Raw genomic sequence first — 13,862 nt, 5'->3', positions numbered from 1 at the left:
CCGTTCAAAAAAGCAGATGTTGACGGAAGAGGATGTAAAAGAATGATCATCCGTTGTCATCCTTTTTTCCATACCAATGCATTGATGTCCGTTTTTCATCCGTCAAGGGATGGATGAAATACAGACGAATGGCCCGTATGTGTGAAAGGGGCCTAAAGAAAATTGAATAAGAAATTGTATAATGGATGACCAGCCTAACTAAAACTGGTGCACACAGATACCGGTGCAGCTGTGCATAGTAACCAATCAGCTTCTAACTTCGTCTGTTGAAATATGCCTCGTACACATGATCAAACAATGAGACAACTTATCGTTTGCATTTTATTGCATGATACTAGTACCGAATTCAACAATGCGTACTAACCGTATGATTTTTTCGTACGATTCTGGAAAAGCTTAGTAAACAGTAAACAAAAACAATGCCAGTCAGGCTTTTTCCGGGTTATCTTTGAGTTTCTACTCATGCGCGGTCTTTGTCTATCGATTTTTAGCGGACACATACTGTACTGATTAAACGATTGCCGTTCGCTAGGCTATCGTACAACAAAAGTTTTCGTGTTTGTCCCTTTGGATTTTGTTGGACGAAATGTGGTGATCGGCTGTGGAAAGCTGTGTACTAACGATCACATTATCGTGCGATCAATTCCAAAGCAATTTTTTTCGTACGATTATCAGATCATGTGTATGAGGCATTAGGCTCTGACAAAGCTAGAAGCTTACTATGTACAGCTGCATCAACCCCTCCCCCACGTGTGTGCAGCTTCCATCATCTGATTTGTATTTGTGTGCCCTCATGAACCTGCTGTACATTATGATCCCATCTGACTTTACACCACTTCTTCAAGCTCCAGTCCCCCCTGTCTGACCACACATCCTGCTACGACCCTTATGTAGTAGAGTTGTGACTGAAATCTCCTGTCACACTCCTAGAAAGCTGTCAGCTCTAATGACAATGTGGAGTCCTCCAGACAGGAGAAATGTGGGGTACAGGGAAGAGTCCCCCCTTCCAGCACACTCCCCTTACCGTTCTCGTTCATGACGGCTGTGTGTTTCCCTCAGAGAGAGAGCTGGGAGGAGGCTATCCCTGCACCAGGCACTAGAAAGGGTTAACAGCAGCATGGCTCGCCCGCTTCCTCTGACGTCATCAGTGAGGGACGGAAGTATGCAATGCTTATTGTTTGGCAGTGGTGACTTATTATGGCTTCAGGTGAGAGTCATCATCGTGTAGGGTACATGTTAGTAATGACACGGGGGGGGGGGCTGACATGTACATAGAAGGAGGAAGGGGTCTGATCTGTGCACATTGCACACACAGGGGAGAACACACACTGACAGTCTGGGAGGATCAGCACATTTCTGGTGCTAATGATGTAAACATGGAGGGACTGCTGACCACACACAGGACAATGTTCTGGCAGATTCAACCATAGTCATGTCATGTCACACTACCACCAAGTTTCCATTGAACCCTAAAGCTGGATACACACTATCCAACTTTTGTTGGTAGATTTCCTTCAGATTTACCTTTTCTATGTAGTGCAAGGGCCTGCCAGATTGCATACAAATTGAAAGTGTTTAGGTTTGACCTCATATTATATGATTTTGGTAAGTCTAAAGGAAAAAGTCTTCAGAAAATCTTATAGTGTGTATGGCCCATAAGGCACAGCACGTATGTTACAATGTGACCATACAATGTCTGCACAATCCGCTTTAGATCGACCTAAATGATGTCATATGAGGACATACTTAAACTATTCAAACCTATCACGGCAGGCTCTTGCACTAAATACTTGTTGGTAGATTTAACAAATGTCTTACAATGAGATTATAATGAGCCTAGGGGTCCATATACACGTTACAATTTGATTGTATCATTTATGTACAATCAACTTTAGAATTACCAAAACTGAGAGGACCTGCCTAAATTATCCAATTTGTATCCAGACAGGCCCTTGCACTACATAATAGTTGGTAGATCCAAAAGAGATTGTATAACCCGATTATAACTTGTGTGGTGAGCTTCAGATTTACCTAAACTATGTACACTGAGGACAGACCTAAACAATACATTCAAATTGTATCAAATCAGGCAGGCCCTTGCACTTCATAGCAGATAGAGTATCTGAGGCTGGGTTCAAACTTATGCAAATTGGATGCAGGTTTCCCAGCATCCAATTAACATGACGGGAGAGTGTGCCTGGCTCTCATTGGAGACGGTTCACACATCTCTGGGGTGGCTGCAGAGTGGATTGCACAGGAGTCCTGGACTTCTTTGGCTCCATTCCAGATCCGAATTCAGCTAAAAATTCAGGCCTAACAGGGATGCACCGGACCCCTGCTGTGAGCCACATGTGAATCAAGTGTGAACCCAGCCTCAAGGAGATTATACAATCAGATTGTGTAGTGTATGCTCACCTTAAGGCCTGCACAATGTCCTTTAACCACCTCAATACCTGGCCAATTCTTACACTTCTCACATGGGTATAAATAAAATCTCCTTTTTTTTTTTTGGCCATAAAATGACTTAGAATCCCCAAATATTATCATTTTTTTAAGCAGAGTCCCCAGACAAAAAAATGGCGAGTATTGCAATTTTTTATGTCAAACTGTTTTTGTGCAGCAGTTTTTTTTTGGAAAAAATACACTTTAATGAATTAAAAAAAAAAAACCCTTACGCCACCTTTAAAAGTAATCTAGTGGCTGCCCAACCTCTCGGATTACTTTTACCTGAAGGAGAATTGCTGGCTGTAAAAATGACCCTGGAATCATAGTTGTAGCCTCAGCCATGATCCCGGTAATACCACCTGCCGCAACGTATATGTACTGTGGCTGGTAGGGAAGCAGTTAAAGCAGAATTAAACCCATCAATTTAACAGTTTAAAAAAAACAGTTAGGGCTTTTTCACACGGTCCGCCTCCGTCGGCGGACTCCGTGCTGCTCAGCGGGGGATCAATCCTGCCGATCCCCGCTGAGCAGGCAGGTTACAGGCAGTACCATGGCAGTTGCAGATCAAACCGAGGCTAAGATGTCAGGTTCCTTGGCTGAAAAGATTAGAAGGGTTTCGTTTTGCTTTAAGAACTCTCTGTACAATCCATTTTAATTCAACTACTAATAACCTATTCACTGCTTTGTACTTAAAGTGGTGTTCCAGCCTCCCCCTCCAAAAATTAAAAGTCAGCAGCTATACATACTGTAGCTGCTGACTTTTAATATTAGGACACTTACCTGTCCTGGAGTCCAGCGATGTCGGCACCGCAGCCAATGTTTCAATCGGCTGTTGGGTTCTACCGCTGCCATTGTCGGTAAGGGAACCTGGCAGTGAAGCCTTGCGGCTTCACGGCGGGTCCCTACTGCGCATGCGTCAAGCCCTCTGCGCATTCGGATTGGCTCGGCGGTGGGGGAAGGAGGAGGTCCAAACTTCCGAGGGACGGCGCTGTTTTTCCAGAAGTGGGAAAGGATACCGGGTAAACAGGTATCCGTTCCCCCCCCCCCTCCCCCCTGAAAGGTGCCAAATGTGGCACCGGAGGGAGGGAAGCAAATGAGCAGAAGTTCCACTTTTGGGTGGTACTTCGCTTTAACACAAAATCGTTTATTTTTGTTCTTTTTTATACATCACAAATGTCAAATCTACGGTTATGTCATATGAAAAACCGAGAACATTTTGAAAAATAACACTTTTTTCAAATACTACACAGATATGTCAATAGTTATGACTATTACCCAGATATTGTATGGATTTAATTGTAAAAACTTCAGCCTACTATTTGTGACGTTATAATTCTGAATCATTTCGCTTTATGTGTAACAATGTTATACTTTGTGACCTTTGCAACACATTGTAATTACTTTATGAAAAATCAATAAAAAAGATTGAATGATAAAAAAAAATCCTTTGTCCTGCAAAACTGCATGTATGTGTCGTTCATGTAAATGCTGGCAAAATCAAATGTTGCTAGGCTATTTTCTCTCATGTTGGATGTCCTTCATTCATAAGAATAGCATACATCAGGAAAATACCACGCTATGGACACTAGATGGAGCTGGTGAATAATAGGAAATAAATACATATTTTCTATGACCATCAGCAACAACTAAAGGCCATAATTCTGCATTTGTCTGATTCCCACATTCAACAGTTTTGTTAGTATTACAGGACAAATAGCTCTGTGTTTTTTTTTTTTATTAATTTTTTAAATAAACACACCTTTAAAGTAGAGGAAAGCTAGAACTGTACCATGTTTCTGTCTGTGTCTCTGTTGCAGATTTCCTTATTTTCCTGTCTGGTAAAACCATTGTCACCGAGACAGAAATTGAGGGGAATTCTCTGTAATAGAGTTTTGGATAGCAGTAAAAATCAGGCGGGGGTTCTAAGACTTTTCTACTCTATCTAAAACTAAAAATTAAAACTTGATATACAGTGGGGAAAATAATTATCTGATCCCTGCAGATTTTGTAACTTAAACAGAAATGAAGGGTCTATAATTTTTTTATCATAAGTGTATGTTAAATGATAGAGACGGAATATTAACCACTTGAGGATCGGAAAGTTTTACCCCCTTATTGACCGCACCATTTTTTGCGATCTGGCACTGCGTTACTTCAACTGACAATTGCGTGGTCGTGCGACACTGCACCCAAATAAAATGAATGTCCTTTTTTTTCCCCACAAATAGAGCTTTCTTTTGGTGGTATTTAATCACCTCTGATTGGTTTTTATTTTTTGCGCTATAAACAAAAAAATAGCGACAAGTCTGAACAAAAAAAAAAAACAATATTTTTTTACTTGCTGCAATCGCGCCCACCGTCCCTGTGAATCTCAGGTCCCCATGCATCTCTATGAGGTAATCGGATGGGGTTTCCATCTGTCCAGATTTATCGGATCGGATATCAGCGGACATGTCTCCGCTGACATCCGATGCCCCATAGACATGCATGGGGTGACCATTCAAATCCGCCAAAAAAACAAACAGGCGGATCTGAACGGTCCGTCTGTGTAAAAAGGGGCCTTATACTTACTTGAGCCCGATCTCAATCCAGCTCTGTGCCTGAGAGCAGTGGCTCACTCTGCTCTTTCCCTCCTCATAAGGCAGATTAATAGCAGCACCTGTGACAGGGCAGGGACAAGCTGCACTGTCTTCATCTATAGATGCAGGCGATAAAGCTTGAGATCGAACCCGCACAAGTGTCCCCTTATGAAGCAGCTTCTTATGGGGACATTAACTGAAGAGGTGGAGCCAGGAGCCAAAACCATGGCACAGAACAGGTAAGTATGACATGTTTGTAAAAAAAAGTTTACAATCACTTTAATGTCTCACATTTTTAAAGAATTCTCACGTGATGTATTATCTCGATCTTCTTTGATGTACAGCTAAATACAAGTTTTTTTCATGGTTTTTTTTTTCCAGTGAATGAGAATTTTTGCAGTTTCTAATAGCTGGTTATATATTTATACAAATAAATATATGCTTTGCAATGGCTTCTGTAAGAAATAAATGGTAGCTGTTTGAGGACAGCCTACTTCTCAGTATCCTCTAGATGGCACCATTTAGCAAGAATTTCAGCAAGCTTGGTAAAATTGGGATGTGATGTTTGAACTGAACTACCGTGTATTTGTTCTGGTTTTACAACCAAGAAGTATTAGTGCTTCTGTCAGCCTTTAACTACTGTCAGTGTCCCCAATGGGGTGATTTCTCCTCACTACGTGTTCCAGTGAGATGACCGGATGTGATGGGAAATGTCCTAAATGTAAATCCCAATTTCCAGTCCACATTTAAAGGTATGTCCTCACAGTGACACCAGGGGAAGTTACGGGAAATTTCCACATTGGGGGCATTTATATAATTTAATACGGAGGTTCTACCTCTTCTCTATTCTGTTGAATATGTGTTTTGCCTGGAGTTCTGCTTTAAATAGGAATGAATTGTGCTAAAAAGAAATGATCTGACTATTACTATACTGATAATTACTATACTAATTATCTATTTTTTACATGTGTAAATGTTAACCATTGTGTTCATATTCTTTATAGATGATGACGTTAATCTTTTAGTAATTGTGGTGGATGTGAACCCTATATGGTGGGGAAAGCAAACACTCAATCAGTCAGCTGTAAGTATGTTGGGATTTATGGTAAGAAGTCCTGAAATCTAAACCTGCGAGTATTCTAATCCAGCATTTACATCTTTGGTTCAATAGGTAACACTTCCAAAATGCATGGATGCAGTCATGGTGATGGGCAATTCACATTTATTTATGGGTCGTAACAACAAACTTGCTGTAATTGCCAGTCATTTACAAGAAAGGTATGAAAGTTTAATTTAATCACACATGTTCAGATTTTACCTGTCTTCACTTCAGAGATATCGGAATGATGAATGGCTGCTTGTTAATAGAGAATACTGCAGTTCATGGCTCTTTTTCTCAGAGAATATGTGCAGGGACTCCCCCCTTCTGAGTCACCCCTTGTCTCCACCCCTACCCACCTTTTGAGCAATGTCCCTTGGTTCCACCCGCTACCCACCTCCCTGTACCACCCCTTTTAGAAAATACAGAACTAAATATAATTTTGTAGTGTTAAATCATTCATATGTAATCTCTTATTGATAACAAGAAAATCAGAAAAATAGATCCACTGCAGCCTGGACCAATAGACCCCAAACAACAATAGATCCCCCCACAAAACAATGGACTCCACCCCAGCAACAATAGACCTCACACAAAAAAGGCCCTCCCCCAACAATAATCGACCTCCCACACAGCAATAATGGACCACCTACAACAAAATACCACACCCATAAACAAAAGATCCACCTCAGCAACATTAGAGCCCCCCCCCCAGGAGCAACAACAGATCTCCCAGTAGCCGGCATCAATAGACCCTCCAGCAGCCAGCAACAAAAGACCTCTCCCTAAACAGTAGATCCCTACCAGCAACATAAGACCTCCCAGCAACAATAGACCCTCGCACAAAAACAGATCCCCACCAGTGACATTAGATGCCACAACAGCCAGCATCAATAGACCTTCCAGCACACCCCACACCCCTTGCTATTACATATTCAGTGCTGGAGGTGCCAGAGCTGCGTTCCCCCCACGTTCCTGCTGAAAAAAAAACTTCAGACGCGCAGCAATTTTTATTTTGAGAGCAGCGGCTTCCTCTGTAGTGTTCTGACAAGGAAACCTTGCCTGTTCAAAGACTTACAAATGGTAGACTCATGAACGGGGATGTTTGCCCGGTCCAGTGATGACTTCAAGCCTTTATCTGTTTCTCGTGTTTTGTTCTTTACCTCTTAGTGGATTCTGCGTTTTGCCTTGAGAGTCATCTTGGCTGGGTGCTCACTTCTAGGAAGAGTAGCGACAGTACTAAACCCTCTCCATGTGTGGACAATTTGTCTAAATGTCAAATGATGGATACCTAAACACTTTGAGATTGCTTTGTATCGCTTTCTACTATTGATCATACTGTGTGTCTTCAGAGAGCCCCTTTTTGCAAGGCACGGGTGGCATCAGCGATACTTTCTATGAACAGCAATCTTAAAGTGTTTAAATGTCTTTTATCAATCAAAACTTTAAACTACACCTCCAAGCTCATTAAATTAATTGGATTCCAAGTGTGCAAATTATTGACCCCAATAATCTTTTGTTGAAGTAATTAGTCTATGGGTTCACTTACTTTTTTTCCCTCCAGCGCTGTTAATGTTTAATGGGTGTGTTCAATTAGAAATTGTTTGTGTGTTATCAGCTTAAGCACATTGTGTTTGTCTATTGTTGTGACTTCAATGAGAAACCGATCACATTTTATGGCAAATTACTGCAGGAAACCAAATAATTCCAAGGGATACATATATATTTTTTACAGCCACTGTACATCTTTCTTACACAGGTTAGTTAGCATAGGTGTGTTGAGTGGTGGGGGGGTTAGGTGTGTAGCTGGAATTCAACTTTAATTAGAGTAGTAATAAATCCTCAGTGTTTTTTAATTTTAACACATTGAACAAATAAAAATAAACTTTCCCCAGTAAAGTATTTGTTAAAATGCGTACCCTAGCATCTGCAGTTTATAACTTTCATTGCCACTGGCACCTGCTTTCTCGGTGCTGCTTTCCTGAAGCAAAGAGTTAAAGGTGGAAAGTGCAGTCTAAATCTGTCTGTTGACATGGAGAAAGGGGGTGGGAGCAGGAGAATGCCATGCCATCCTAGCTTCAGGGCTGTGTGCTTTCTATTGATGTACTGTACACACTGTAGGGAGATACAACTCTAGTCACTGCATGCAAGGGATGGCAAACCTTAGCACCCCAGATGTTTTGGAACTACATTTCCCATGATGCTCAACTACACTGAAGAGTGCATGAGCATTACTGGAAATGTAGTTCCAAATCATCTGGGGTGCCAAGGTTCGCCATCACTGTTCTATAGGATACTACAAGAGAAAAGAGCCACCTTGATGCAGGAAACCTGGGGCAGCAGTCATTGCACCAGCTTAAACTGGAATATAGACTAGGATGAAAAGATGAAGCTACATATTGGGAAAGTGGTCAAATGAGCTGCTGAATGTGCTTAAGGACACTGAGCGTTTAATATCACTTTATGTAAACCTGTCACTTTACCTCTTTTCCAGGCAGAACACCCCCTGATCTCTTTGAGATGCCTGGTACTTCCAGGTAAAGGGGAGCTTGTGACTTTTTCCCCTTTCTTCCATGATGAAGTACTTGGCATCTAAGCAGCAATTGGCTTGGTTTGAGCACTGGTACACAGAGACAGGGGGAAGACTTATATTCTTTCGTAAACTCCAAGATATTAAAAGACATGAAAACACAAGGCTTAGGAAGTGCTGTTGTGTTATTTACAAAGTTTTTCTCCTTATTTTACAGTCGCCTCCTTTTCCCAGGCAAACAGTGGAAGAGTGGTGACTTGTCTGGGGAGTCCTCCATGTTTGAATCAAATGTATCTGGAAGTAAGGATGGCAAATATGAATTACTGACAGCAGCTAATGACCTGATCGCTGAAGATATCAGAGATCTTATGACCAAAAGTAAGAAGTACCAAAAGAAAATATCTTAAAACATTGCTTTGAAATTAAAGTGTCTAGTACTCTATAACTACTAATTCATCAAGAGGAAAACCTGTATTTCTAAGTCTTTCAATCCCCTGGAAAAAATCTGGATTTTTTTTCAAGGTTTTCCCTGGGTTTTAAAGCATACATTTTACCAGAATACTCTGTGTAGTGGCACAGTTGCTACGTAATTAGCACTTCTGCCTGGCAGCACTTGGGTCTTTAGTTCAAATGCCAACCTGCCTGGAATTTGCATGTTCTCCCTGTGCCTGTGTGGGTTTTTTTTCCCCATTTTTTTTTTTTTTTTTTTCTTCCCACACTCCATAGACATGCTGGTAGGTTAATTGGTTCCTGACTAACATTGGCCCTAGTATATGAATGTAGTTGGGGACCTTAGATTGTAAGATTCTTGTGGGCAGGGACTGATATGAATATACAACATGTGTGTAAAGCACTGTGTAAATTGTCGGCGTTATATAAGTGCCTATATTAAATAAGCGTGAGTGCTTGCATTTTGCTTTTCATAAATGTTTAAAGGATTACCGCAGTTCACCTTTACAAAAAATAAATAATAAATGCACATTTTTTTGCAGTTAAAAAAAAATATGCATTTTTTTTTTTTTTTTTAGTTGGGGACCTGTAAAGCATTGCACCCACTATCAGCAGGTCATGGGTGTAATGCCATAGTCCTGCAGACTGTTTGTTTACCTCCGATACAAGCAAGCAAATAAACTTTGTGCAATTAAACTCAAAGGCTGTCAGACCTTGTAGTTTTCCCATTCACAGAACATTGTGAATGGATGGTGCAGCCGGTGCCCCGCACGGCCATGTCTTTTTTAGATTGTGACAGCTAGCCTGGCGGAGAAGATTGCCCAGTAGCTATCAGACAGGGTAGAGTGGGGGCCAGTGCATATGTAACATGTTACACCCTGAATATAGGTGTACCATGTAAGATGTTACAAAAGGTGAACTTATCCTTTAATAAACCTGAGAAATGGGCCAAAGATGATAAAAAGGAGCCATAGCAAAAATGAACTGACGTCAGGTCATGTTGTTACTATGATAGCAGGATATGTGATAAGGGGTTTACTTGGAATTAAAATTCAATAGACTAAATAGGCTCTATTCATACCTTTCTGTTCTGGTGAGTTGCATTACCACACTTGCATTAACATGCTTTGTGTTAGGGTAGACCATTCATTTGAATGGACTGTAAATGCAGTTGAACATACAAAAGTAAAAAACACATCTCCGCCTTTTTTCTATTGCATCACACTTGTAATGCTTTACCAAGCATTGTGGCGTGCGGCAACCCATGTGCATTGCCTTACTGTGTTAGGGTGCCATTAAAAATGAATGGCAGGGTAACACACTAAGGCATTTGATGTGCAACACGTAGATGTTGAGGGACTCTAAAAAGTTTACTACAGGTGGTGGAATATGTAAGATTGCCTTCTCCAATGTGGCAAATAGTGGATATTGCTTGATTTAGGGGCAAATGGTTAGACATTGAAAAAATTAGGACAAATAGACCTTCATTAGATTTTTTATACAGGGGGAAAGTTTGGAAACTTTATCAACATTTTTTTGCCTATTGTTGCGTCTAGGAAAGATTTCCAGTCGCTTCTATTCCTTGGACCATAGTGAAGTTGAAGTATTCATCTTGGAATAGTAGTAATGAATAATGGTTCTAAACCTTCTTTGTTGTATCTAAAAAAAAAAAAAAAAAAAAAAAAAAAAGAAAACGTTTTTTCTCTTACGTCCTCCGACAGTCGCCGCCCCCTCACAAGTCTTCACCAATGGGTATTGACCTTTTCTCCGTAGGAGTAGCTAGGCAACAAGAATTGTTAATACAAAGCTTTTAACATAGACACACCCCTAGGGGTCTCTGTCCCCTCAGTCAATACCTCCCTGCACCAGCATTCCCAACTCAGTTTGACTTTGCCTAGCTTAGGAGTAGCTGGCTATCCTGTGCTGGGGCTCAGTCTCAGCCTTCTACCCTTCTTTGATTTTATTTCAAGTATTTTTCTCTTTTCCTTGCTAGCTGTTATTTTGTCAGCCTTAGTTTAGGGATCTTCTGATGAAGAATCATCATGCGGAGCTGGGTCTCGGACTGGCCGCCCTGCATCCCAGGGCTGATAGCCAGATGGATCCCCAGCCTGCTATCGAGCGTTCAGCTTAGGTTTTACCCTGGCACATTGAACGACCCATCCCTGTTCGCTGCAGGGATGCTGCCTGTGAGGTGGCTACCTCACTGGACACCATGACTGCGGTCCACAAGCGTCCTGGCCGCGGCACTCCCTGTCTGCCCTGATAGCGGTTTGTCGCTGGAGACGGCTCCCCACGCCATCTGGTACGGTAAGCACCTTCTGTGTGGGGACCTTTTCTGTGTGGGTGTTAGTCTGTGGCTGTGTATTACCCTCCATGTCTGTGTAACTGCGGGCTCCCTGTCAGTTCCCTGTGTGGCTGCATGCCTGTGGGCTGCGAGGGGGGGCCATTCTGCTCTGCTGTTTAATATGCTCTGGGTGCAGTTTTGTTTGCAGACGTGTGTGTGCGGCGATCCGCCATTTTATTTGCCTGTATACTGTGACCGGCCCTGTCTCTATGCAGCGCCGTGTTTTGGCGCCATTCGCCGCCATCTTGGCGGGCGATACTACTCATAAACATGGCGACGCTATTTTATTGTAGCCTTTTTTCCTCTGCCGAGCGGCCATTTTGCTGGAGCCTTCCATAGGCTATATCAATCAGTCAGCATTGCATCACTTCCTCTTTCCCCGGGAACAGCGATCGGTGGCAGCGGTCTGGTGTGCTCTCTCCAGGTTTTTACCTTTCTGTCCTGTCATCCTTACTCAGTATTTGTCTATCCCTGCGGGGTCAGTGCATACGGCAGTGTGCGGTGGGCTGCGCTCGCCGTAGTTTTAAAGGGCCAGTACCTTTAATACTTTTCTGTACTGGGGCATGGATTCTCAGGATAGCAAGTTTCCCCCCGCCCTGGTGGGGGCCCAGGGGACTGCTGCACCCCCCGAGGGGGCCGATCTGACCACTGTAGTGGCTTCCTTGGTGTCTCAGGTGCAGATGCTGCTGGCTGAACGATCCGCAAAAAGGGCCAGGTTATCCATTTCCTCTGATTCAGAGGGCGATGTGGCTGCTGTGGCTGGCGTACCCTTCTCAGGGTCCCGCTCATCTTTGGACCTTGTGGGGTCTGAGGGAGAGCCTGAGGTAGAGGGGGTTGATGTTTCTCCCCCTGGCTCGCCTGAAGAGCTTGCACTCATGAATGAGCTGATTGCTTCCATAAAGGACACCTTGCACCTGGAGGATGAGCCTACTCCTCCTGCTAGGATGTCTGCTTTCGGAACACAGAGGGCTCGCAAATCAACACAGGTTTTTCCCTGCCCTGCTGAATTTCACCATACGGTTAATGAACAGTGGCTCAATTTGAAGAAGCCTTTTACTGTGCCAAATAAGTTTAAATTACTTTATCCGTTTGCGCCTGCCACCGACGAGCGTTGGTGTGTGGCGCCTCCGGTGGATCACGCGGTGGCCGTTCTGAACAAGGCTACTGCGGTACCCTCAGAGGATACCCCGGTTTTCCGGGACCCTACGGACAGGAGAATAGAGTCTCTTGCCCGTCATGCCTATATGGTGGCTGGTTCTATGCTGAAGCCTATTTTTGCTTCCATTATGGCGGCATAGGCTGTTGCTGATTGGACCAAGATGCTCAGGCGCACCTTGGCGGCTGATTCCGCTCCGCCTACCACGTTGGCTATGGTGGACCAGATCCATCAGGGTGTCATGTACTTGTGTGATGCGGACTTGAATTTAGCTCCCTTGGCTGCACGCCTGTCCAGCGTGGCGTTACTGAACCGTCGTCTGATTTGGCTGAAGAATTGGTCGGTCGACCAATCCTCTCGCAAGACGCTGGCGGATTTTCCCTACGCGGGGTCTCGCCTTTTTGGCGAGGCTTTGGATACCCTGATAAAAGGGGTTACGGGGGGCAAGAGTACTCTCCTGCCCCAGTCTTTCAAGCATAAGTCTTTCCGTGGAGAGCGGAATTCCTCCTCTAGGCCCTCTCAGGGGTCCTTTCGTGCCTTTCGGTCACAGTCCAAGGGCAAGCCCTTCAAAGGCCAAGGCTCCCAGAAGAAGCCGTGGGCAGGGAAGCAGAAGTCCGGCCAGTCCGGTTCGACTTCCCATACCACTTCCGCCTGAAGGGGCGCCCTCACCCGTTTCTGGGGTGGGGGGACGTCTGCGCGGTTTCCTACAACCTTGGCTGGCCCGCATTCGGGACAGGTGGGTTCAGGAAATCGTTCGATCTGGTTACAAGATCGAATTTCTCTCTCAGCCGGCGGGCAGATTTTTTCCCTCAAATCTTCAGCTGTCTCCGGAGCGCTTGCAGGATTTGCACCTGGCGGTGCGGGACCTGCGGGCCCAGGGGGTGGTGGTCCCGGTGCCTCATCGGGACAGGTTTCGGGGGTTTTACTCCAATCTGTTCACTGTGCCCAGAAAGGAGGGCAAAGTGCATCCGATTCTGGACTTGAAAGCTCTGAACCGCTTTGTGCAGGTTCGCAAGTTTCGCATGGAATCCCTGCGCTCAGTGGTGGCTGCCCTGAGTCCGGGGGAATTCATGGCCTCCATCGATCTGAAGAATGCGTACCTACACATCCCCATTTTCGAGGGTCACCAGAGGTACCTTCGATTCGCCATTGCGGAGGATCATTACCAATTCGTGGCGTTACCTTTCGGTCTCGCTTCGGCTCCGCGGGGTTTTACCGAGGTGCTGGCGCCGGTTCTGGCCCTGTTGCGAGCACAGGGC

At 44.0% G+C, this 13,862-nt stretch overlaps 2 protein-coding genes across 2 annotated transcripts in view; one reads left to right on the top strand and one right to left on the bottom strand.

Annotated features, from left to right (window-relative positions):
• The window catches only part of EIF2B1 (eukaryotic translation initiation factor 2B subunit alpha), a 47,262-nt gene extending 46,165 nt beyond the window's left edge, over positions 1 to 1,097 (bottom strand). Inside the window, exon 1 of the mRNA XM_082251536.1 lies at positions 1,025 to 1,097. Within this exon, the coding sequence (XP_082107662.1) occupies positions 1,025 to 1,037 (13 nt within the window). The 5' untranslated portion in view covers positions 1,038 to 1,097. The remainder of the gene's footprint in view (positions 1 to 1,024) is intronic.
• A 38-nt stretch (positions 1,098 to 1,135) lies between these two features.
• Positions 1,136 to 13,862, top strand: part of GTF2H3 (general transcription factor IIH subunit 3) — a 37,839-nt gene continuing 25,112 nt past the window's right edge. The window contains exons 1-4 of the mRNA XM_082251589.1: positions 1,136 to 1,207; positions 6,029 to 6,108; positions 6,196 to 6,302; positions 8,871 to 9,031. Of these exons, the coding sequence (XP_082107715.1) occupies positions 1,198 to 1,207; positions 6,029 to 6,108; positions 6,196 to 6,302; positions 8,871 to 9,031 (358 nt within the window). The 5' untranslated portion in view covers positions 1,136 to 1,197. The remainder of the gene's footprint in view (positions 1,208 to 6,028; positions 6,109 to 6,195; positions 6,303 to 8,870; positions 9,032 to 13,862) is intronic.

The sequence above is a fragment of the Pelophylax lessonae genome, assembly GCF_965119305.1.
Source record: "Pelophylax lessonae genome assembly, chromosome: 1".
NCBI classification, from domain to species: domain Eukaryota; kingdom Metazoa; phylum Chordata; class Amphibia; order Anura; family Ranidae; genus Pelophylax; species Pelophylax lessonae.
Note: the sequence above shows the minus strand (reverse complement) of the source record. Positions and strands in the feature narration are given on the sequence as shown.